At 47.7% G+C, this 24,606-nt stretch overlaps 1 protein-coding gene across 6 annotated transcripts in view; it reads left to right on the forward strand.

Annotated features, from left to right (window-relative positions):
- Window positions 1–20,271, forward strand: part of LOC138807720 (6-phosphofructo-2-kinase/fructose-2,6-bisphosphatase 3) — a 71,325-nt gene extending 51,054 nt beyond the window's left edge. For 3 of the 6 annotated variants that reach the window (XM_069993505.1, XM_069993506.1, XM_069993503.1), the window contains exons 4-17: window positions 304–370; window positions 919–993; window positions 1,291–1,347; window positions 3,743–3,867; window positions 4,685–4,892; window positions 5,522–5,668; window positions 5,806–5,910; window positions 7,909–8,038; window positions 9,046–9,108; window positions 9,213–9,277; window positions 11,235–11,408; window positions 13,276–13,298; window positions 15,728–15,780; window positions 17,197–20,271. In XM_069993505.1, the coding sequence (XP_069849606.1) occupies window positions 304–370; window positions 919–993; window positions 1,291–1,347; window positions 3,743–3,867; window positions 4,685–4,892; window positions 5,522–5,668; window positions 5,806–5,910; window positions 7,909–8,038; window positions 9,046–9,108; window positions 9,213–9,277; window positions 11,235–11,408; window positions 13,276–13,298; window positions 15,728–15,770 (1,282 nt within the window). In that variant the 3' untranslated portion in view covers window positions 15,771–15,780; window positions 17,197–20,271. The remainder of the gene's footprint in view (window positions 1–303; window positions 371–918; window positions 994–1,290; window positions 1,348–3,742; window positions 3,868–4,684; window positions 4,893–5,521; window positions 5,669–5,805; window positions 5,911–7,908; window positions 8,039–9,045; window positions 9,109–9,212; window positions 9,278–11,234; window positions 11,409–13,275; window positions 13,299–15,727; window positions 15,781–17,196) is intronic. The other 3 variants (XM_069993502.1, XM_069993501.1, XM_069993507.1) reach the window with 3 other exon arrangements.
- Window positions 20,272–24,606: the final 4,335 nt, after the last annotated feature.

Below are 24,606 nucleotides of genomic sequence, written 5' to 3' on the forward strand. Positions count from 1 at the left end.
GTGGCATTTTGCTCTGATGGCACAGTAGAAAAGTGGAGACCTCATCAAGATCCCTTTGATGCCAGCCCCACTCCAGGGCTGGTCCTTGAGGACCAGGTGGGCTCCAACCCTGCTTTTTCAAAAGCTCCCAGAGGAAAGATTGCAGTGTACCTCCCAAGGGCTCCTGGGGCCTTGGATTGGAAGCCTGGGAAGATCTGGCTAGCACTATGCAGGCTCAGAGCCCGCAGGGCCTGTGTTGGGACAGGTGAGGGGGTTACTCCTGCGTAGCAGATGCTCTGACATGTGGCTTCTCTTGTCTTGCAGGCAGTGTGCCTTAGCTGCCCTGAGAGATGTCAAGAGTTACCTGACGAAGGAAGGGGGACAGATTGCAGTAAGTCTGGGGTGGGGTGGGTGTGGTTAAACCGGGTAGGGCTCTGTCCTCCCTGGCCTGAAGCCATGCCCAGAGCCATTTGCAGGGATGATACACAAGCGCCTCTGGCTTTGAGGGTTATGGGAAGCTGGTAGCTAGGGCAGCTAGTGACTTAGTGGATTCAGTGACTTAGCCACAGTGTCCTCTGTCACCCACCTTCTCAGTGGGCAGCTGGACATCACCTCCAAGGTAAGTGGGACCTGGGTTGCTGCCAACCAGTCACTGTGGCCCTTCCCCATTGCCCCTCCCTCTGGATATTACTGCTGGCCGATTCGCTCTTCCAACCCTTTCCCTTCCAAGCCTAGGAGCTGTGGGGGAGGGACGGAGCTTCTGGGAGCTTGTCCCTGGAGGCTGCTGTGGGTAGGGCACCACGGTCACTTCTGGGAGATCATCTCTTCTGTGGTTATTCCTGGCAATGGCAGGCGTGACGGGTTGGGCAGTTTTGGTTAACACTGTCATCTCATTCACATGTAGATTCCTCTTCCTGACCCCTCTCACTTCCCCATCAGGTTTTTGACGCTACTAATACCACGAGAGAGAGAAGGCACATGATCCTGCATTTTGCCAAAGAGAATGACTTCAAGGTGAGCTCACTTGGCATGTCATTCCAGCGACCCCTGCAGGAAGAACTGCCTTCAGCCCACTAGTGGGCTCCCTCATCCCCGCAGGGTCCTTTGCCTCTGGCTGTCTGAGTTCTGCTCCCTGAAAATCAGGCTGGGGATGGTGGACTTACTTGTCTGCGGGAAGGGTGGAGGATGTGGTGGTTCCAAGATGACTTTGAGGTCATCCGGTATGGGATGGTGATGTGGTGCTGACACTGACCTTGTGTGATAATTTGTTCTTTCCTAACATTTTCTTCTTGCCTCCCCTCCCCCCACTAGGCATTTTTCATTGAATCCGTGTGTGACGACCCTACAGTGGTTGCTTCCAACATCATGGTAAGCCGCCAGGATGCCTTGCTTGGGTGGAGCTTACGTGGCAAGGACTTTGCAATCCTACAAAGAGTAGGAACTCAGGCCAGGCCCCCCCCCCCCTAAATAAACTAGGTCAGCCCTTGAACAGAAACCAAACCCTTGGAATGAGCTGCACCTCCCACCTCATGGTTGTGCTAAGAATGCACAAGAGCAGGAACTCAGAAGCATGGTCTGTGACCCCGACCTGTGTGGAAGTTACATCTAGGCTCTGTCTGGGGTCTTTGAGGACAGACAGACGTACACAGTCTTATCTAGGACATGGTGAAATGAGGAGACTGGGGGAGTTTGAGTAGGTGGTAGGAGCAAGGCAGCTGGGGTCTGGGACAGGAGACAGTGAGCCATCGAGATTGCAGATGGGTAGGAATACGCATGTGCAATCAAAAGCTTTGAGAACTCAGAATGCTGAAGGAAGACATTCCAACTTTAGGGAGAAGGGTCATAGTTACAGTTACTCTCTGCAGATTACTCTTTGCTGAACCTGCAATGTACCATGCACCTTGATTTCACCATTTCAAGGGGAGCTAGCCTGGATAAATCCAGGGTAATTGGTAGCATAATTGGATTAAGTTCATTTATTTTGTCGTTTGATGGCAAGAGATCATAAATAGAAATGGTTGCTATGAAGCCTTTATCACAGGTCTCTTTCTCATGTCCAAGATCAGTTTTTCTGCCCAGTTTAAACATATCAGAATAGGACATCTGCCTAAAGAAAAGCAGGGGATCCTGTGCATTTGCTATATACAAATGCTCAGGGTGTGTTGGTTCATCTCTCCAAGGCAGTTTAGAAATGTCTATAAGCATTTCTAAGAAATGAGTTCATATTTCAGGAAAGACTATTTGGGGTGAGGGAAATCAGTTGAATCACCTGCAGTGGGTCCAAAGGAAGAGTCTCAATGCCAAAGGAAAAGGGAGGTACTCTGAGCTGCACAAAGGACTCTGATGGGATCTTTCAGTTTCATTTTCCTCGGTCTACTTGGTAACGAAGCGCAGAGCAGCTGTGAAATCATTTTTTTTCCCCCAGTGAGTAGCTCCCAATGTGCTTAGCTAGGAGTTTATCTGTTAGCTTGTCCATGAACACAGCTTACCATTTGTCCTGATCCTCTGTGTTTAGAAAGCTCTTTCCCCCATTAAGCCTCAGAGCAATTTTGTGGTGATGTCCAGGAATTTGTCATCACCCCTGGCTGGATAGATATTTTTATTGCAAAATAGACATACTTTGTCTATATGTGTGTATGTTGGTCCTAGGACCTGGGTACTCTCCTGGACCTATTTGGCTCAGGGCTAGCATTCTACCACTTGGAGCCACAGCTCCACTTCCAGCTTTTTTGGTGGTTAATTGGAGATAAACGTCTCACTGACTTTCCTGTTTGGGCTGGCTTTGAACTATGATCCTCAGATTTCTACCTCCTGAGTTGTTAGGATTGCAGATGTGAACCCCGTAGGTCCAGCTCAGTTTTAACCAGTTCTAAGTGTGTGTGATATGGCACTATTAAGCGCCATTCAAATAGTTGGGCAGCCATTCTTGCTGTCTACCCCTGGGCCTTTTCATTCCCTCTTCTGAAGCTCTGTACTTATGAAACAAGAACTCCCTGTGGACTTAGATCTTTGAAGAGTGTCTCCTTACACTTCCAAGTCCCAGAGATTAAAAAGAAGCACAGGCAATGGAAAATTCTGAGTTCCTTTAAGATCTACAAGGCTAGTGATGTCTCTGCCCTGAAGGGCAGCCCTTGAAAAGCTGGGGTCTTGTCAGAGAAGCTGTAATTACAGACCAGCCATGAGTGAGTGTTCTCTCTGTCTTCACAGATGGAGATGAGTCCAGTCAAAGTCAAGAGTATCTCTGTCATCCACTAATGTGCCTTTTATCACCAGAGACCTGCTCTTAGTATGAAGAACACTGTAGGAACTACTTTTTTCTTTTTTATTTTTTTTAATTAATAAGTTTTTTTTAATTGTGAAATACTGTACAGAGGGTTTACAATTACATGAGCAAGGTAATGAGTACATTTAGGAACTACTTATGTAGGGCCCAGCCCAGTCTGTCTGGTGGTGAATCCATTACTGGAGTGACGCTGAGTTGATGGTTCAGAGCTGTTCATTACGACTTCCTTGTAGGTTTACCGTGTCTGTCCTTGTGGCCATCAAAATTCTCTTGTCTCTCCTAGATGCCCTCTCCATGTCATCATGGGGTTTTGTGTCAACCCCCAGTTTCTTTTCTTTTCTTTTCTCTTAAATGCTGGGTAGGATAATCTTTATTCTGAGCCTTTCTGGGCTTTCCCCTTTTGAAAGCTCCAAATCCTGCTTAATCTAAGCAGAAAGCCTTCCAGCCTGATTCATCAGCTGCTTCTTTGTGATGTTATAGGAAGTTAAAATCTCCAGCCCGGATTACAAAGACTGCAATTCGGCAGAAGCCATGGACGACTTCATGAAGAGAATCAATTGCTATGAAGCCAGCTACCAGCCCCTTGACCCTGATAAATGTGACAGGTAATTCTCATTGGTGAGCCTCTCTCAATGAAGGATTCTTAGGACTTTTTTCCCTGCAAAAGCACTTACCCTCAGATATGTCCATATACTCATTAAAAAAGGTATTACTTTTTTTTTTTAAGGCATTCATAAAAACGTCCTTGAAGCTGGACTTGGCATTGCATACCTATAACTCAGCACTTGGGAAGCTTAAGGCCAGAGGATCTAGAGTTCCAGGTGGTCTGGGCACAGTTAGAACCTATCTCAAAAAACAAGAAATAGGAACAAAAGAACTTGGCATGACTTAAGTGGCAGAGAATCCTTGCCTAGGATGCATGAAGCCAATAGGCTCAGTCTCAGAATTGTCCAAGTTGGGCATGGTATTGCATGTGTAATCTCAGTACTTGGCACAGTGAAGCAGGAGGATCAAGAGATCCAGGGCAGCCAGAACTATATACAAGACCCTGCTTCAGCAAACAAACAAACAAGCCACACCAAAAACCTTGACTGAACAAACCCATGTCAATACAAATCTTGTAAACTTACTGTTGAATCCAGTATCACCATTGCCTTCTGACACTTCATTTTCTTTTCTATTCTCTTTCTTTTTTCTCCCTCACCTGAGAGATCAGTTCTCCTCTTGACTAAGATGTATTATGGAGATGGTTTTGCATTTATTTTATTCCCTGACTTCTTGGTTTGTATCCTGGGGTCATATGTCCAGTTCAACACTGCTGGTCTCTCAGGGTTGGAGTCTTCTGGAAGCTGGCCAGGCCTGGGGCTGGCTGTGCTGGTAGGGCAGGCTGGTCCCATGGTCCTCAGTGGTGTTTCTCTACAGGGACCTGTCGCTGATCAAAGTGATAGACGTTGGCCGCAGATTCCTGGTGAACAGAGTTCAGGACCACATCCAGAGCCGCATCGTGTACTACCTGATGAACATCCACGTGCAGCCCCGCACCATCTACCTGTGTCGGCACGGCGAGAATGAGTTCAACCTCCAGGGCAAGATCGGGGGTGACTCAGGCCTGTCCAGCAGAGGCAAGAAGGTAGATATAGATAGAAGCAGATGGCAGTTGGTTGTGGGACTGACTCATGGAGCCTCACAGGAGGCCAGCTCCCATTAGTAGGGGAGTGAGTAGTTTAAGAGTCTCACAGACTTTCCTGCCCAGGCTGGCTTTGAACTGCAATCCTCAGATCTCAGCCTCCTGAGTAACTTGGGTTATAGGTGTGAACCACCGGTGCCCAGCTTCTGTGTATGTGTATGTGTGTGTGTGTGTGTGTGGGCGCGCGTGCGTGCATGCACGCACGTGTGCACACACATGCTCCAGTAGTAGGACTTGAACTCAGTGCTTTGGTGCTGTCCCTTAGCTTTTTTTACTCTAGGCTGGTACATTATCACTTGAACCAAAGCTTCATTTCCACCTTTTTGGTGGTTCATTAGAGACGAGTCTCACAGACTTTGCTGCCTGGACTGGCTTAGAACCATGATCTTCAGCTCTCAGCCTGCTAGTAGCTGGGATTACAGGCGTGAGCCTCTAGCGCCCAATTTGTTGGCACCAGTTTAATATGCTTTGGGGCACTTCCTTGCTCCCTACCCCCTGTCCTGCTCCCCCAATGCCTCTGGGAGATGAAGGATCCCCGGGTCAATGAGCCCTGTGTTCCCTGAACCCTTCAGTTTGCCAGTGCCCTGAGCAAGTTTGTGGAGGAGCAGAACCTGAAGGACCTCCGTGTGTGGACCAGCCAGCTGAAGAGCACCATCCAGACAGCCGAGGCACTGCGGCTCCCCTACGAGCAGTGGAAGGCGCTCAACGAGATCGACGCTGTGAGTCTCAGGGCTGTGGAGGGGGCTGAACTGGGAGTGGGGCATTGTCCAGTGGATCTGCTGAAATCATATCCCTGCATTCTGGGCCGCCCCTGTGGGTGCAATGCCCTGGGTTGAATGCTGCTGTTTTCTGCTAGGGCGTGTGTGAGGAGCTGACCTACGAGGAGATCAGAGACACCTATCCTGAGGAGTATGCGCTGCGTGAGCAAGACAAATACTATTACCGCTACCCCACGGGCGAGGTGAGCAGGGGGTCACCGTCTTGCAAGTCTTCTTGTATTCCACAGATAATAATCAGGGGTGTGTGCTATGTGTATGATTCACTTGAGAGCTTTGGAGGTCTAAGGGGACTCCCCCCCCCCCCCCCCCATGACCAGCTGGCTGGATAACCCCTTCCAGGAACCTTGTATTCTGTAGCTCATTCTTCCCACTGCAACCTTGAACATGAGCTGTCCTGAATGGAGCCATGTATGTGGGTGTGTTTTCTCCTAAGCAAAAGTGAGGGGTGTGCATACATCTCTCCAGGAAAGATGCTAAGATGAGGGAATGAGGGAGGTGGATGGCCCGTGACTCACTTCAGACAAGGTTCCCCCTCCTCCCCACCCCCACCCCCAGAGGTAGTGGTGGACAGGCCCCCTGTGAGGATGTGGCCTTGCTTGTCTTGTGTTAGGGCTGGAGTGGACACTGGTGTGGGAGGGCATTTCCATTTGGGGTGCACATCTCCCAGTGTGGCTGAGCACGCGGCTGCTTTGAATGAGAATGGGGTGTGCCAAGTCATGCAGGGCTCCGGGAGGGAGGCCAGGTGGGTGCGTTAACACCCGGTGGGCATCCTTCCTGCTCATGCCCTCTGACCATTTGTCAGCTCTCAGTCCCTGCTGGGCCAGCAGCCTGTCCCTCCTCTGGTCCCACACTTGCCTCACTAGGACTGGTTTAGGAGAGAAGGGAGGGTGGTGGAGGGCCAGCGTGAATAGGAGCTGTGCTGGTCTCTCCAAAAACATTTCTTTTTATGCATTTTTTGAAAGTGACAATCTATCCCTTCTTACAGTTAAAAAAAAACTGGCATAAAGTTTATGTAACATAGACTTCATTATTTTAACCATTTGTAAATATATGATTCTGGATTTCCCTCCCCTCCCCTCCCCTCCCCTTCTCCCTTCCTTCCTTCTTGGATTGGACCACGACATGTAGATAGCAAAACTACACTGAATTGCATATCAAACAAACCAAAGAATCTACTTAATAGTTTTCAGAAGTGCAGCTGATAGTCCATAGTGGGAGAAGCTTGAAGAAATGAGATGTTGAGTCTGTTTTGCAAGGAGTTAGACTGTGCAGGCCTTAAGCTCTTTTTGCTCAAGGCTAGCGCTCTACCACTTTGAGCCACAGCACCACTTCCAGTTTTCTGGTGATTAATTGGAGATATGGGTCTCACAGACTTTCCAGCCTGGTCTGGCTTTGAACTGCGATCCTCAGATCTCAGACTCCTGAATGGCTAGGATTACAGGCGTGAGCTACCAGCACTCGATTTTCAAGTCAGTAACTTTTAAGATACAGTTGTTCCTTAGTGTCCTCAGAGGATTGGCTCCAGTACCATCATATATATGTAGATACTCAAGTCCTTTATATAAGATGGTATTTGCATACAACCTACACATATTCTCCTACATGTTATAAATTCTGTCTTGAGCCTTCTGTACTCAGTGCCAGGCTACCATCACCACTAACTCTAGAACCTTCCTCTCACCACAAGGAGACCTCGGTCCCTCTGCTTCCCTTTCCCCTGGTAACCAGGAATCTCTTTTCTGCTTCTATGGAGCTGCCAACCCTGGAAATGGAATCATACTAAGTATATGGAATTTGGTGCTCGGCTTTTTTCACTCACCATAAAGCTTTCGAAGTTCCTCCATGTTGTAGTGGTGTGTTAGGACTTCCTTCCTTTTGATGGCTGAGTAACACTCCACTGTAGACTTGTCCCTTCCCAACTTCTGCCATCCCTTACCAGTTAGGAAACGGTAGGAAGGAGATGAGATAGAGACAGACAGACAGACAGATCCAGCAGGCTTATGTCCCCTCAGGATGATCTCACCAAATGTCCAGGGATGGGTTGGTGGATGAATGGATGGGAGGATGAATGGAGCTGTCTGGTCCGTGATGATGGAAGGCTAGTAGTGGGGAGGGGATGACACTGGCTCTTCCCCAAGTGCTTTCTCTTCCAACATGGCCCCCTATCCCTCTGTGTTAAGTCCTACCAGGACCTGGTCCAGCGCCTGGAGCCCGTGATCATGGAGCTGGAGCGCCAGGAGAATGTGCTAGTCATCTGCCACCAGGCTGTCCTGCGCTGCCTGCTAGCCTACTTCCTGGATAAGAGTGCAGGTACCACAGGCAGGCCGCGCTTTGGGAGGGAGTCAGGAAAGTGGCCTGAGTGTTGGGTCGCTGTTGTTTACCCTGCTTACCCATCGGAATGTTAGAGCAAGTGGGGCTGGGGTCCGGCCCACAGCCTTCTGCAGGGGTCTCTCTCCTCTAGCGCTTTTGTACTGGCTCTTAGGGCCCTTGTGGGCTTCATGACATCACGGTTCAGCCACTATTCATCTAAGGGCCTCTAGGCTGGGTATCGAGGGCCATCCTTCCTCCCGGCCCCCTTCCGAGGAACACACAGCTCAGGAAACCAATGAAACCATCATAATATCATCTTTGTGTCTGCCCAGCTGCAGTTGAATCCCAAGACACACCTAAAATTTTGTGGAAAACGACTTAAAATGTCACAGAACAAAACCAAACAAAACCACCTTTTGAGTTGTTTGCTTTGGTTTTGTTAGTTTTGGTTTTTGAGACAGGCTCATTCTCTCCCTAGACAGCTCAGGCCGATCTGGAATTTCCTATGAATCCCAGTCTAGCCTTGAACTAGACATACTCCTTCTCTGACTACACAGTGCTGGGATTGTAAGTGTTAACACCAGGCCCAGTAGTTTTGTTTTTTTTTTTGGGTCCGGTCGTGGTGCCTGAACTCTGGGCCTGGGCGCTGTCCCTCAACTCTTCAGCTCAAGGCTAGCGCTCTACCAATTGAGCCACAGCGCCACTTCCGGCTTTTTTCTTTTTTCTTATATGGTGCTGAGGAATCGAACCCAGGGCTTCACGCATGCAAGGCAAGCGCTCTACCACTGAGCCATCTTCCCAGTCCTCAGTAGTTTTTTTTTTGAAACTATGTTCTTTTGGCTAGGTGTCTTTATCCAGGGCGCCTGCAGGAAGGGCCAATACTCCTGTGTGGGCTCAGCCTTTGGGGTCCCTACAGGGCAGAAACTCATGGTGGGCCAGAGGATATCCTTCTCCCTCTCCCTGCCTCCAGCCTCATATCTAATTGTGGACCCTATGTCTCTCTCCAGAAGAGATGCCCTACCTGAAATGTCCTCTTCACACCGTCCTGAAACTGACACCTGTTGCTTACGGTGAGTCACAGCCTTTGCCAAGCCCTGTGTCTTCCCGTGGGTGGGACGTTGTAGGTGGGGTGGTCCCTTGAACAAAAGTCATCTTCCTCTGTCTTCGTGCTCAGGTTGCCGTGTGGAATCCATTTACCTGAATGTGGAGTCAGTGAGCACACACCGAGAGAGGTCAGAGGTGAGTCTGGCCCTCTCCCTAGCCTGGCCTTCATCATACCAGGAGGTGATAGGGTCCTCAGGGTGCTCCATGCCTAGGTTCTTGCTCAGTACCTTGTCTGTACTAGGTCTGGCCGGCTGCCTGCCTCGGTCAGTCCCTCTGTGTTCCTGTCCTGTCTTTCCTGTGGCTTCTTCACAGGATCTATTTATCCTTTTCCCGTCTTTGTATGCTTTCTCCATCTCCACCTGACTACGAAAGTGAGTACTCTAAAGAGGGAGTGACATGCTCTTTTTTTTTTTGTCCGTTGTGGGGCTTGAACTCAGGGCCTAGGCACTGACCCTGAGCTTTTTTGCTCAATGCTAGTGCTCTGCCACTTTGAGCGACAGTGCCACTTCTGGTTTTCTGGTGGTTAATTGGAAATAAGAGTCTCATGGACTTTCTTGTCCAGGCTTGCTTCAAACTGCGATTCTCAGATCTCCGCTTCCTGAGTAGCTAGGATGACAGGCATGAGCCACCTGTGCCTGGCTTTTTAAAAATTTTATTACTGTCATTATAAAGATGATGTACAGAGAGGTTACAATTACATAAGTCAGGTAAACAGCACATTTCTTTTTGGACAAAGTCACCCTTTCCCTGGCTGTCTCCCAGTGTTTCCTTCTAAAGCCCCCTCTTTTAAACATAGCCCAAACCCAGGAACTGTTGTTTCTTCAGATCCCTACAACTGTGCTTTCAGGAAAGTTCCAGAAGCCTGGTTCCAACAGGATAGGCCAGTCGTCTGCCTATGGTTAAGTCAGAATTAACAAGAGTTTGATAGCACTGAGAAAGGCAGCAGGGCTGGAGGCAGGGAGACATGATGAACGGCCAATGGGATGATGCTCAGGGACCCCCATACCTGGCTGTCTTGTTTTTCACCTCAGGGAGGGCTGGGATCTGGGGTGGGTTAGTCCCATGAATCCTCTACAGAGCAGATCATTTTTCTGCCCAGGTGTGCAGTGTACAAGTGAGTTTGAATTTGCTCCATGCAGGCTGTTGCTCCAAATGCAACCCTTTGCCAGTATAGGTAGGCCTTCCTCTTAGGCTGAGCGTGGCTTTCTGTTGATGGAGTCTGAAACACAGGTGATTTCTGTATATCCCCGGAACTTAGCCATGGACTTTGGGCTGTGCGAGCACACGAGGCTGGGAGTGTTCTGTGTACTGGTGGGCAGCAGGATTTCCAGGTTGAGGTCAGTCTGGATTTTATAGGGAGACCCTCAGGGAAAAACACAGCAAAACAAAAACCAACACAAAATCTACCAGCAACACAGAAAGAGTGCATGAGATGTCAGCCAGTTATCTGCCCAGCTGCCACTCTGGACCCAGTGGAAGCATTCCTTGCTCTGCCTCTAGCTCCCCTCTCTGGAATGAGGGATCCAAAGACGCTGTGCTTTCCTAAGCTGGAAGAGGACAGCCCTGGCCTCGAACGCTTGTTTGTGGAGCACTGGGCATATCTGATGTCCTACGCCCTGCTCTGTGGGGAGCTCTGGGACCTGTTATGGTGTCCTCTGATAGATGTTGGTGTTTGCTTCTGGTTGCCAGACTCATGGGCAGTGGATTTGTCCATATTGCTCGTCTCCTGGCTCAGTTGTCCGCTCTGTAGCCCATGCTCAGTCAGGGTGAGGGGCTTAGGACAGGCAGGGTCCTTTTTCTCTGACTTGGTTAGCTGCAGTGATTTCCCCCCTGGCTTTACCCACGCCTGTGTGGGCACCCTTAGGAATGATCTGAGGGAAGAACACAGGAAGGGATCACCCTGACACCACCTGAGAGACAGTACACATGGCAGGGTTCTCTGCTCACTCGTCTTGGGCTGTCTGGTTGTACCCCTAAAACCCACAAGCAGGTGAATTTTGTGTGTGTGTGTGTTGGCTTAGCTCCCTTCCTCTCCCTTCCTCCCCATTCCTTGTAACTGTCGCCTTCTCTCTTTTGTCTTTGTCTTGCTTAGGATGCAAAGAAGGGACCTAACCCGCTCATGAGACGCAATAGTGTCACCCCACTAGCCAGTCCCGAACCCACCAAAAAACCTCGCATCAACAGCTTTGAGGAGCATGTGGCTTCCACTTCTGCTGCCCTGCCCAGCTGCCTGCCCCCGGAGGTGCCCACGCAGCTGCCCGGACAAGTCAGTGACTCCCCTCTTCTTCCTGCCTTGAAGTGGGGGGTGGGGAGGGGTGAGAGGCTGTGTGCTGTGTAGGCATGAGTGGGTATGTATGTGTTCTGTATTGTGTGGTGTAGGTGGTATGTGTGTGTGTGTGTGTGTGTGTGTGTGTGTGTGTGTGTGTGTGTGTGTGTGTGTGTGTGCATGTACATATTTTGGGGAGGGATAAAGAAAAACCCTATCTGACTATCTTTCCTTACTGACAATGATTGTGACTGTCTGGGTACCCTATCTAAGGTGGTGGTGTTTACTGGGCAGAAGCAGATAGAGCAGAAAACAAACAGTAAAATGTCTGAATCTGGTTCACTTTTCTTTCTTGTCCATTGTGGGACTTGAACTCAAGGCCTGAATATTGTCCCTGAGCTCTTTTTCTCAAGGCTAGCACTCTACCACTTGGAACCACAGTGCCACTTCTGGTTTTCTGGTGGCTAATTGGAGATATGAGCCTCAGACTTTCCTGCCTAGACTAGCTTTGAACTGTGATCCTTAGATCTCAGCCACCTATGTAGGATTACCGGAATGAGCCCTCACAGCACCTGGCTTCTTGTTCTCATTTATTACTAGAGATTTCTAAAAGTCCATAGCAATCCTCAGTCCAAGAGCCTTCATCCATCTCTGTGGACCTTGGATACAATTTTCTGTTGTAGCCCACAGCTCAGTGCTCTCTTATAGTCATCCCCACTGCAGAAAGGCTGGGTTCCACAGTGATGAGCCACCTTGGCATTTGTATAAGTATGCAGACCAGCTCTCAGGCTGGATGACCAGGAGGAGCCTTTTGTTTGTAGTAAGAACCAAAAGAAAGCAAGCCAACCAGATTTCACTTGTTTTCCTAGCTCAGGATCAAAAGCTAGAAGATTTTTGTACCTGGGCTTAATATGAAGGTTTTCTTTTGGCCCCAAACCTTTGCAAATAGGTGAGATATAGAAAGAAATCTCTGGGTTCCAATTCAGGTGCTACCCAAGGGTCTAGCCTACTGGTACTTCCATGCGTGGCCCCTTACAAATCAATGTAGGCTGAATTCCAGATTGGATTTGTTCATGAGCTTGATATCAAATCCCCTTTAGGGGCATTGATCTACAACCCACCCACCAACTCTTTGGGTCTTTCCTGGTGGTTCTTTCACCTCCTGGCATCTGGAATGTGCTGTGGGGAGAGCAATAAGGCCTCTGTAGGTCATTTAACTTCCCCAGGCCTCAGTTTTTACATCCAAGGAATGGCAATCACACTTGCAATAATAAGGCTGTATCCAGTGAGCCCTCAGCCATTATTAGTTGGGAGTCCGGCTTCAGTAATAGATCCACCTGTAGCACAAAAGTGTAGGAGTTTTCAAAACCTTCTGAGACCAGGTCTTGCTGTATAGTCTAATCTGGCCTTGAATTCGTGCTCTTCCTGTCCCCTGGCCCCCTCCCCCCCCTTTTTTTTTCCTGAGAAAATGCAGGTCACTTTTCCTCATTTCACCTCCCTGTGAGAACTCTAATAAATATTCCTTTCAGCTCCCTAATCTGAGAGTTTAAAATTGAAAACTGAGCAATACTGAAGTAGCATCTCTAGGCCATTCTACAGGTGCATTACGGGGGTTTGATACGTGAGGAAAGGGCCATGGTGGGCACAGAGGTCCATTGACTTGGCCATGTGGGGAGCTATGGCAGGGTCAGCCCTGTCCCTCAGTTCAGAGTTGCCCTGACTGTGCCAGGACAATCCGTTAGGAGTCCTGAAAATGTCGGGAGCTGTTGGCTGGACCACGTGTGGGAGGTAGGCTGGGGTTCACCCTTGACGTGGCATCCTGTATCCTGACTGACTTTTCTCTCTTTCCCCACTTTCTCTCCTGCAGCCTTTGCTAGGGAAAGCCTGTCTGTAAGTATTTCTCTCTGAATAATTCTGTTGCTTGCATTTTCTTGCTTGCTGGGCCAGTTTGGCCTCTTGCCAGTTAAAATATTGAGGATAGGACAGTTTTTTTTTGTTTTTGTTTTTTTAGCATCTGAGGTTTTCTATGGAGAAGGAGGAGGAGGAGATGGACTTGGGAGGAAAGAGAGAAGAGAATTCACGAATTTTCTAGTGTGGGATGTAAGGTGTGGTGGGTCCACCGATGTTCCTTCAGGTGTCCCCACACTGTAGAGGTCACCACATGCTTCTTTGTAGTCCCTGTTCTAGGTTTTGTCTGCAGTGCTTGGAGTCTGGGGCTTGGTATATATCCAAAATTTCCCTCTTGGGGTGGTAAGGTCTGAAGTTTTGGGTTTTTGATTTTTCTTTTTTTGTGCTAGTCTTGGGGCATGAACTCGGTACCTAGGGCACTGTCCTTGAGTTTTTGTGCTCGAAACTAGCACTCTACCACTGAAGGCATAGCTCCACTTCTGGCTCTTTTTACTTTTTTGATAGTTAATTGGAGAGTCTCACAGGCTTTCCTGTCTGGGATGGCTTTGGGTTTGAACTTTTTATGTCTTATCTTTTCCCTGAAGAGCATCCTTTCATTCAGAAAGGAAAGTTTACCCAGAGCCTAATCTATGAAAGAAATATATGAGGAAGTACCTCTCCTCTCCAAGATGTTCCAGGGGCTTTGGTGAACTGTACATGGAAACCCTACTTGGGGATCCAGTTGATCTTGTATGGGACCCTAGTCAGCTGTAAGTCCTGGTCAACATTGTGTACAGCTTGGACATCAGACCTATCACGTTACCTCTTCCTTCAGTCAGAGCTCTCTGTAGAAAGTTCTAGTTCAGTATTATCTCTGGCTGCTACCAGCTAGATGATGCAGTGTGTCTTCTGTTCTGGTGATCTCCACTGCAGATGGACCCTTGACCTTTGTGGAACAACCACCATAAAAATGTCACCACACTGTTCCAGTCCCATCTCCCTCAATATTCCTTTTGTGTGCATGAATTAACCTTGGTAAGCTGATGCAGGAACTGGGGAGGTGAAAGTTAGACTTAGGAGCTGAAGAGTAGGGCTCATTTTGGGGGAAGCAGGAATGGTTTGGCATCATGCCTGGCTCACGGAGGTACCAGAGAGCTCATGAAGAATGGGCGATCCCAACCCTCACATCTCTTGTCCTTCAATAACACTAGGAGGTTGGCAGGGCAGTTCCTGTCTTGCTTAAAAGTGCCCACAACCACTAGCTGGTAGGCAGTGGAGCCACATGGGCAGCGTGCTTTCAAAGGGCAGGTTTTTCCTTTCTACCAGCTTCTTAGAGTAGCCCGGATATTGTCTTCCCATTTGTGTGTCCCCAGATTGCTGATCTTTGCAGCATAAGGAACATATCCAGCTCCTTAGTTGATGTCTGGAATCTCAGCTTCAGTAAGCAGCACCTTCATTTGTAGCTGCTTCCCATGGCCTAATACTGGGCATTACCTTCCATCTTTAAAGAGTAAGATATCATCACAGTGCAATGTCTGCTGTCCCTTTTGAGCCACCACGCCAGCACAAGGGTTAGGGATCAGGGGTTCTTGTGTGAAAATCACTTGGGATGTTGGAGCCTGAAACAAAATGTTTCTGCTATTCAGGCCATTCAGGTTCATCCCCATATCTTCTGAACTTTGTCTATCACCAAGGTAAAGCTGACTGTACTTTTGGCCAGAATCCCTTCCATTTAACAAAAGTACCTCCTAAAGAATCTGGTCAGTTTCTGTTGTGGGGTGTTAAGGTCTAGACCAGCCCAGGAGTGTGAGCCATTGTGTTGGATCATAAATAATGTCTTGATTTTAGGAATTTTGATGGCCAAAATTGTTTATGAAATTCAGAACAAGCCAGCTTTGTGTCTCAGTTCTACTGCTGGCCACTGTATTTGGAACTCATCTATAAAATGGAGAAAGTAACTCTGCAAGGGATTTTGAGCCTTTTTTTTTTCTCTCCCCCTTGGCAAAGTATTTGTCATCTTGGAGGGGCTTGGCGGATGGTAGCTGCTGTTACTCAGTAGTTGATGAGCAGACTCTTTGGGTTTGAATCTGTGTTTTTGTCCCCTTTGCTCCGTGCCAGTGGGCTTGAGATTTCTATCCATGAGCAGCTGGAGCACTGAGATTTGGAAGGAGGGAAGCCCCTGGAGTCTGAGGCCTGTGATCTTGGTTTTCTGCTCAAATTGGAGAATGACAATGGCCCAGACACTGCTGGGGGGTGGGGGGGGGGCTGTGTTAACTGTTTGAGACTAAAAGTCCAGTAGGCATTCAAGATGAAGCCTTTATTTTGAAATGACAAATGTATACTACAGACAAAATACTACTGATGTATACATATACTTCCCATTTTCCAACCTATTGTGTTTTGTTTTTTCTCTTTCCCACTACGCTTGAAAGACGAACTGTCTGTCACATTTTCTCAAAGTTTTCTCCTTACTAACTTTGGAAAGGTAAACGACCCAGTGCATGTCCCTCTCTGTCCCTTCTTGCATCTCTCCCAGTCATAGCATCTCAGCTACAGGGCGTTTTGGTCTTGTGCAGATTGGCCATTGTGGATTATGTGGCTCCTGTGTTGGTGCTGGAGGGGTTTACGAGTGGTATCATTGTCATTAGGTCCTTTTCCGTCTGTCTGTTCCGTATCCATGTATCCTGCACCAGGGGCCCTGTGAGTGAACGATATGGACCTAACCATCATGTAGCTGTCCTCTGTTGTTGCCTGGCTAATGCCACATGGGTACTGGAGGCCATGAGCCTCTGATGTCCAATGTTGGAGCTAGCAGTAGCCTTCACTCTCCCCGTGTCCCTGCTCAACCCACAACTTGGCTAGCGCTCTATAGACGCAAGATCCAGGACACTGCCAGAGATCCACCCTCTCACTGAGGGCTTTGGTCACGTGGGCTCCTGAGTCCCACCCAGCTGAGAGTGGTTGGCTCTGGGGTCATCCGGTTCTGAGAGTTTCCTTTCTAGAGATGTCTCCAGCGGGCACCCTTAGTTCTATGGGGGTAAGGGCAGCTTTTTGTATACCACTGTCTGGATCCTCTCTCTAGGATCCTGTCCTCTGTAGAACATCTTGAAGTGGAAAGAGCTGCTGAAAAGATCAGAGGGAATACTAAGAAAAGTCATGTCTCTATTTTTGAAGGATAGACTACGGAGTTCAGGGAGAATTCCCTGTTGTTATTAGCAGCCATCATGTGACCCCAGCTGAATGGATGTTTTTTAGAGGGGATTCTTACTCCAGTGGCTGAGAAGGGAGGCTTTCTGATAGGACCCCTGAGTTCAGGGCCAGGACAGAGTTCCCCACCAGCTCCAGCTGTCTCACCCAGTGCCCGTCTTCTCCCGTGACTAGATTCCAGACACCAGGAGCTGAGTGTAAAGCTCTCTTGTTAGCTGAGCTACACAAGAGAAGCCTGTCCTACTTGAGATGTCCTCATCCTGCCCTCTGTCTGGGCATGGTGAGGAGGGGCCCTTCTGTGGGGTACAGAGGCAGTTGGGGGGGGTCACTTAAAGAGGTGTGAATAAGGTCTCCCACCTGTGTCCCATGGTCCTCCATTCTCTGTAAGTAGCTCTGTCTGACATACAGGACCCGGAGGATCCTAAGTCTCATGTCAGTCTCACTAATCTTTCTTCCCTGCCTCCTTTCGGCTGGTGCTAAGCAGGCTGCTGGCTGTGTCTAGCCTCTTCTGTGACCGTGACCTGCAGTATTTTCTGTCCCGTTCTGAGGCCTACCTGGACCCTCTCATCTGTCTCATGATAACTGTTGTCTCGGGGTGTGGAAGGTGGGAAAGCGGTCTCCATGGCATGGCTTTGCGACACACATGGTCAGCAGTCAGTCCTGATTCTCTTCTCTCCTTCTCTCTTACGAACAGAACATGAAAAGCAATGGAGCTTCCAGTAAACCCTGAAGACGATGCATCAGTTCCATTCCATTTCCATTTCTGCTGCTTGGCTTCTGCCCTCCTGTCTACCTGAGACCAAATGATGCCAAGGACTTTTCTGGACTGGGGTGAGGTCGGGGAGCAGGGGAGTCTGCTGCATCCCCTTCTTGCCCCCCACCAGCAGTGACGATGGAGACACCGGAAGGCCGTGGGGTCCCCGCTTCCTGTGGCAAGTGGCAGACCTCGTCTTCTGCTCTCTTGGGGCTTCCAGGGATGTCTGGCCTTCAGCTACCTCCCATGAGGCTTGGGGGGGTAGATGACAGAAGGCCTGGAGAAGGGACACAGAGTACCACTGTGCAGTTTTGTTTTATTTCTGTGATTCTGGCCTGACATGGTGATAGCCAGGGCCACCAGGTTGGCAATCTTGGAACTGAATAAGGGCTGGGTCTTAGTGGTCGAAGGCTAGGAGATGTCAGGAAGCCTTTACCTAGCTATTTTTATGCATTCTGGGACTGGGGAAATGTCCCTGGAGAAGAAGAGACTTGGGGACTTCTGTCTGAGAGAGATCCCTCGGCAAAGCTGAGACCTGCCCATCAACTGAGCAGTACATGCCCAGCTCCCACACGTTTTTGCAGCCCTGAGTTAAGGACAGACTGGCTACCTGAGTGGAAGGAAGAACTGTGGATGTGATCATTGGGGTCTCCTTTCCCAGGGAGCTCTAGGGGTCCCTGGGTTTTCCTACCTGGATCTGGAAGCACCTGAGCCAATTGTTCTCCTGGAGCTGTTCGCATTGCACTTTTTTCTTTTCTTTCTTTTTAATTATTATTATTTGTGTGTGTGTGTGTGTGTGTGTGTGTGTGTGTGTGTGTGTGTGTGTGTGTGTGTGTGTGTGTGTGTGAAGTGTGATGTGAAAGTCACACCTTGACTTGGAACTTAGATGCTAGAATATGAGAAGCTGAGCAGGCCTCAGAGCGGGATGAAGCCGGAACCTTCCAATCATCATAAGACTTAACTGTGTGAGAAGACACAGAGAAGACCTGATCTCCTCTCATGTTTCTCAGAAGGGAGGGGATGGTCCAAGTTAGGCCTCCCTCCGGGGACACATTCTCTGCGGGCTGTCCCCGTGCTTCTGTCAAGTGTCCGCTGTATGTCTAGCACCGTGGTGGGGTGTTCAGGAGTGTAGAGCGCCTTTGCCTTGCTGTCCTGGTGTTGTAACATGCGGAGCAGGGGTTGAAAGTATGGCCTGTGGGACAGGTGGGTGGAAACACCCATGGCTTCTGCTCGCCAATGCCTCCTCCTTTGTCATCTCAAATTCCAGGGCGGTGGAGGTGGCGGGGTGGAATGTCAGAAACTTAGGGAAAGAAAAAAATTGAAAACTCAGCAATACAATTTTCCCAAATGACCCTTTTAAGGATATCTCATGTGGTGCCAAAAGTCACTTTATGCCTTCTGCTTGTGAGGTCTGGCATCCTGGGGTGAGGATTGGAGTGGGGGTACAGACACATGATGCTTGCAGTGGAGAGATGAGTTATTTTATTTGTGCTGGTCCCTGGGCTTGAATTCAGGGCCTGGGCACTGTCCTTTAGCTTTTCTACTTAAGGCTGAACTTCTGAGCTGCAGCCTACTTCTGGCTATTGTGGTTATCTGGAGATAAGAATCTCATGGACTTCCCTGCCTAGGCTGGCTTCAAACTACAGTCCTCAGATCTGAGCCTCTTGGGTAGCTAGAGTTACAGGTATGAGCCACCAGCATCTGGCTCTGTATTTTGAAGGAGTTTAAGAATGTACATTTCTCTAGATGGCACAGAAATATTCTTCAGATACCCTGCAATAAAGGTTGTATGTTTTCCACACTAAACATTCAAATTCTCCCCACTAGCCCCACCCCTCTTTGAATGGACAGTCCAGTGAGTCCTGGCAGACTGCTGAGTATGCACATGCACGTGAAATGTGCGGCTGGCTATATTCTGAGATCAGAGGCACTGGTAGTCTGTGTGTGTGTGTGCGTGCGCGCGTGTGTGTGTGTGTGTGTGTGTGTGTGTGTTGGTACTGAGGCTTGAACTCAGTGCCTGGGCACTGACCCTTAGCTTTGGCTCAAGGCTAATGCTCTGCCACTTGAGCTACAGCTTTACTTCTGACTTTCTAGTGGCTAATTGGAGATAAAAGTCTCTTTCATGGACTTTGCTGCCTGGGCTGGTTTCGAACCATGTTCCTCAGATCTCAGTCTCCTAAGTAGTTAGGATTACAGGCACTGAGCCATCATCGCCCAACTGTAGCTTTACATTTATTAGGTGCCACTTTCTGGCTTCTTCCTTGCTTGTTTTCTTTGGAGCCAACTCTTTGAACATAAACTCTCCAGTCTGAGACAGGTAGGGGCTGGATAACAGTGGGTATTTCCCTTGCATTTGTGGTGACCTAAAATCAATACATGAATAAAGATTTGCCTAACACAGGACTTCAGTTTGGTAAAAGGGCCTGGAAGAGGAGAAAGCACGAAACTAAGGTCAGATCTTGGAGAAGGTAATATGCTGCTTCATTGGAAAGCTAGTTTGACCTGATTTTGAGGGCTTGAGGAGTCTGATGTAGTTAAGTCATCGAACTTTTTGCTTCTATTGGTTTCCTCCCCAACCTCTGCAAACAAAACAACAGGGACCAATGTCTTTAACTTTGCATATGTTTTTGGGTGAGTTTCTCATTCTCCATTGATCATGGGCAAAGCTCTTCACTTTGGGAGAGCAGAAAAACTGAACCACACCAATGATCTTTTCATTTGTAATACTTGAAATTTATTTTTTTATTATTTTGATAGCAGATGTGCTATTTATTTATTTAATATGTATAAGGGAGCCTAAACAATAGAAAGCTGTCTAGCTTGGGTTTCATTTGTTAATTGGTTTAGGGGGGCCTTATGTGTGTGATTTTTTTTTTTTTTGTTGACTTCTGTATATATATTTGTCTGAATTAATGACCTGGGATGAAGCTATGCTACATTTTCAAACAAGAGATGCCTTTGAGAAATTTGTATATTTTGCAGTTGCCAGATCAATAAAACATTGAAATACACCAACGGAGTGCATTGTGGGATCTTTTTTGGAAGGGAGGGAGGGCTAAGAGTCTTTAATTGACATTTATGGTGGGGACCCTTCAACTTCTCAGCTACCCTTTTGTTCCTTTAAATAGAACATTTGAACAAAGATCATCTAGTGCCTGCATTTTAGGAGGGAAGATGTGTCCATTTAGTTTACATTGATATAACTTTTTTTATTTGGCCTTGAACTCTCAGATACCTTGCTTAAGCCTTTTGTTGGGATTACAGGTTTAGGTTGGTGGGAAAGTGCAGGAAATACAGAGAGCTGTCTCCCTCCCTCCTCCACTATACATTGTTCCCTGTTACAACTGACTTTAGTGAGGTTTATCTGTTATAGTTGATGGGCAGATGTGAGTACATTACTAGAAAGTAGAGTTCATGGCTTACTGTAGATTTCATGCTTTATAGTGTATAGTTCTTTAGGCTTGACAAATATATGGTGCTGTGTGTCTCCACCAAGGTGTTAGAGATGGGCATGTCAGTCCTTATTCTCTCCATACCTTTCCCTCAGTCCTGGCAAGCAGCAAGTCTTACACAAGCATTTCATCATGTAATAGGCAATATTACGGAAAGGCATAATTCATTTTATGTGCTTTCACCTCCTGCCCTTTTTTTCAACCTCTTCTAGCCCCTTCCAAACAGGGAAAAATACTTGATCAAAGTTCTTTGTCTTTGATGATGGGTTGTCAAAAGTTGGAAGGGATGTGGGGTTCCTTTATTTGATCTGCTGGGTTTTGAATCCAGGGCCTTCGGTTGGCTGGACAGGTGCTCTATTATTTGAACTGTGTTCCCCCGCCCCTTTTCACTTTAGTTGTTGTTTTGATAAACTCTGACTGGAGAGCTTGGCAGGGCCAGCCTACTAATCCTACCTATGTTGTTGGATGTCAGGTGCATGCCATCACCCCTAGCTTCTTGGTTGAGATGAGGAAAGGGGAGGGTCCTGCTAACTTTTTGGCTGGCTTTGAGCCCCAATCCTCCTGATCACCTTCTGAATAGATGGGATTATAGGCATAAACCATTCTGGTCTTGAGAGCCTGCCTCTTTATGTCCAAGCTTCAGGGTCTTCATCTCTGCAGACAAAGCGACGTTGAACACTAGATGAGAATGTGTCTCCTAGCCTTTACCCCAGAGACAGCCCTTACTCTCAGAACTATGCTTTTCTAACCAGAGCTGAGAACAGCTGTTTTCCCTTTGGCAGCTCCGTATGGAAGTGACTCCCACGGTTCTGATGTGGAAGCTTTGAGATAGGGTAGAGCATTGTGATAGACTTGTGGCAATGCTCCCTCAGTTCTGAGCCAGCTTTGGCTGCTCTAGAGGTTGGGTGCAGGTAGCACAGCAGTGGCCTTTGACAGACAGTCTGCTCCCAAATCTGGCCAGTTTTCCAGGTTATCATCCAAGAAAAAGATTATTCATGCCTATAATCCTAGCTACTCAGGAGGCTGAAGTCTGAGGATGACAATTCAAGGCAGGAAAAGTCTGAGATTCTTTATGCCATGAACCACCAAAAAGCCAGAAGTAGAGCTGTGGGGCAATGCCTGAGGTCAAGCCCCAGGACCAACACACACACACACACACCTGCTCTGAACACACACACACACACACACACACACACACCTGCTCTGAAATATGATCCTGAGGTCAAGCCACACACACACACACACACACACACACACACACACACACACCTGCTCTGAAACATGATCCTGAGGTCAAGCCCCAGGACCAGCACACACACACACACACACACACACACACACACACACACACACACACACACACACACACACACACACACACACACACACACACACACACACACACACATCTGCTCTGAAACATGATGAATCCCAATATTTCAAGTCCTAGGCTTGATTGACTGAGGAAATCTGCAAATGAGTCCTGATCTTTGGAACAAGTTTTGAGGTTCATCTGGGTGGGCTTGGGCCTCTCTACAATCATAAAGGGAACATTGAAGGATGGAGATCCATTTATATCTCCAGACAATTAGGAGGCTCAAGTTTGTTACGAATATTTTCTTAGCTTGCTGTTTTCCTTTTGCTTACAGTGGTTTTTGATGACCTTTTCATTGTGGAATCTCAACAATTCCTTTGTAGTTTCTCTGGCTTTTAAAGTTTGGTATTTTTCACTTCTTAAGCTAGATATTCACCAATAAATATCTTCCTTAATTTTTTATTAGCTTATGTTAGTTATATGGGGGTGATTTTATTGTCAAATTTCCACACGTATTTCCAATATATTCCAATCAATCTCAACCCCTTGGTCATTCAATATTCTCCTTAAGCACCTTAATTTTAAAAAAGTACTTAAAATGTATGTAGCATCATGCTATTATCTAATTAACTTTTTTTTTTTTTGTATGTGTACGAGCACTGGGGCTTGAACTTAGAACTTCCCATTCTCGCTTGGCTTTTTGCTTAAGGCTGGCAGTGTACCACTTGAGCCACAGCTCCACTTCCAGCTTTTTGCTGGTTAAGAGTCTCATGTAGATAAGAGTCTCAAGGGCTTTTCTGCCCTGATTGGGTTTACACTTTGATCCTCACATCTCAGCCCTCTCAAGTCACGAGGATTACAGGCCTGAGCCACCAGCACTCAGCTATAATTAACTTACCCCCAAATAGTTAATCTCGTGTTCTGGTGCTGTTCATTAAATCATGCTAAATAAGTAAACATGTTCTCAGCTGTGTCTACTGGGAAGTAGAATGTGGGCTGGAGGGGAAGTGAGATGCTAATCTGAAACCAGAGTCCACTACAGAGCCTAACTGGCCCTTGACAAGAGGAATCAGGGTTCAGTCTAGATCCAGAGGAGAGAAGGACACCTTAAACTTCTTCACAACTCACAGGTCAACCTTCCAAGTGGAACTGTGCTCTGTCTTTGGGAGTGTGGATGTTTACAGTCCACCAGGCTTTGCCTTTTGGAACAATGTGTTTCACCCCTTAGGGATCAAGCCAGGCTTGGGGACAAGCCCTGATTATGCCAGTCCCGTCCCATCAGCCTTTTGACCTCCCTTGTCCCAGCCAAATGGGATTGTGCTTGAGCAGTTAGATGTCAGAGCTCATTGGTTTGAATTCAATGAGTCTTAACCAGAGTTGCACAACACGGAGAGATTTTTTTCCAAAATGCACATCCTGGCCTCACTCAGGGAGGTTGTGACTGAGAAGTCAAGGGCTGAAATCACTTGGGTGTTGTAGTGTTTTGTGTGATTCTGAGAGAGATTATCTGATAACCGCTGGCTGACCACAAGTGCTAAAGGGAGAGTGGGTCATATCTGCCCACATGGAATATCTGAAGTGGTTAGACTCATAGAAGCAGAGGGTACGATGTTGGTAGCTAGAGGATGGCAAGAGGGAGATGTTGGGCGCTGTTTCTCGATGGGCACAAAGTTTCAGTTGAGCAACACAAACATGTTCTGGAGATCTGCCGTGTATCCCTATTGAGTTAAGAACATATATTGTATGCTTTATGTTAAGACATGGTATAGTGCAAAACCTGCCATCCTAAATCTCTAGCACTTGGGAAGTAGAAGCATGAGGATTTCAAGTTCAAGGCCAACCTGGGTGACAGAGGGAGACCCTGTTTCAATTAAATATGTGTGTGTGTGTGTGTATACATATATACATACATATGTCAAGAAGACAAATCTCCAGTTAACTGTTCTTAACTCACACACATTAGAAAAAGTTCAGAAACCTTAACAGAAGAATACAAGAGTCGGGTGTCGGTGACTCACACCTGTAATCCTAGCTACTCAGAAGGCTGAGATCTGAGGATCCTAGTTCAAAGCCAGCCCAGGCAGGAAAATCCGTGAAACTCTTACCTCCAACAAACCACCAGAAAACCGGAAGTGGTGCTGTAGCTCAAACGGTAGAGCGTTAGCCTTGAGCTGAAGAGCTGAGGGACAGAGCTCAGGCCCAGAGTTCAAGCCCCATGACCAACAACAACAACAACAAGCAAAAAGGGAATACAAGAAAACCTCTGGAGGTGACAGGCTTAATGGTATTATGGGTATATGCATAGTTTGTGGGGGTGGGGCAAAAACAGAAGTAAGTAAGCCCATTTTGTTGGGTTAGTTTTTGAGATAGGGTCTCAATTTTTGCCTAGGGCTTGGCCTGGGCCGTGATCCTCCTATTTATACTTTCAGTGTAACTGAGATGACTATGCATAATTACATTCAGCCTTTTCTGTTGAGATAAGATCTTTTGAACTTCCTGCTTCTGCTGGCCTGGAACTCGGATTCTCCTATTATTAGCATGTGCTATAGGATGATATCTGCAGAGCACTGTACCCAGGGATTG

This window comes from Dipodomys merriami, unplaced genomic scaffold, assembly GCF_024711535.1.
Source record: "Dipodomys merriami isolate MVZ:Mamm:240054 unplaced genomic scaffold, mDipMer1.0.p SCAF_429, whole genome shotgun sequence".
Taxonomy (NCBI): Eukaryota; Metazoa; Chordata; class Mammalia; order Rodentia; family Heteromyidae; genus Dipodomys; species Dipodomys merriami.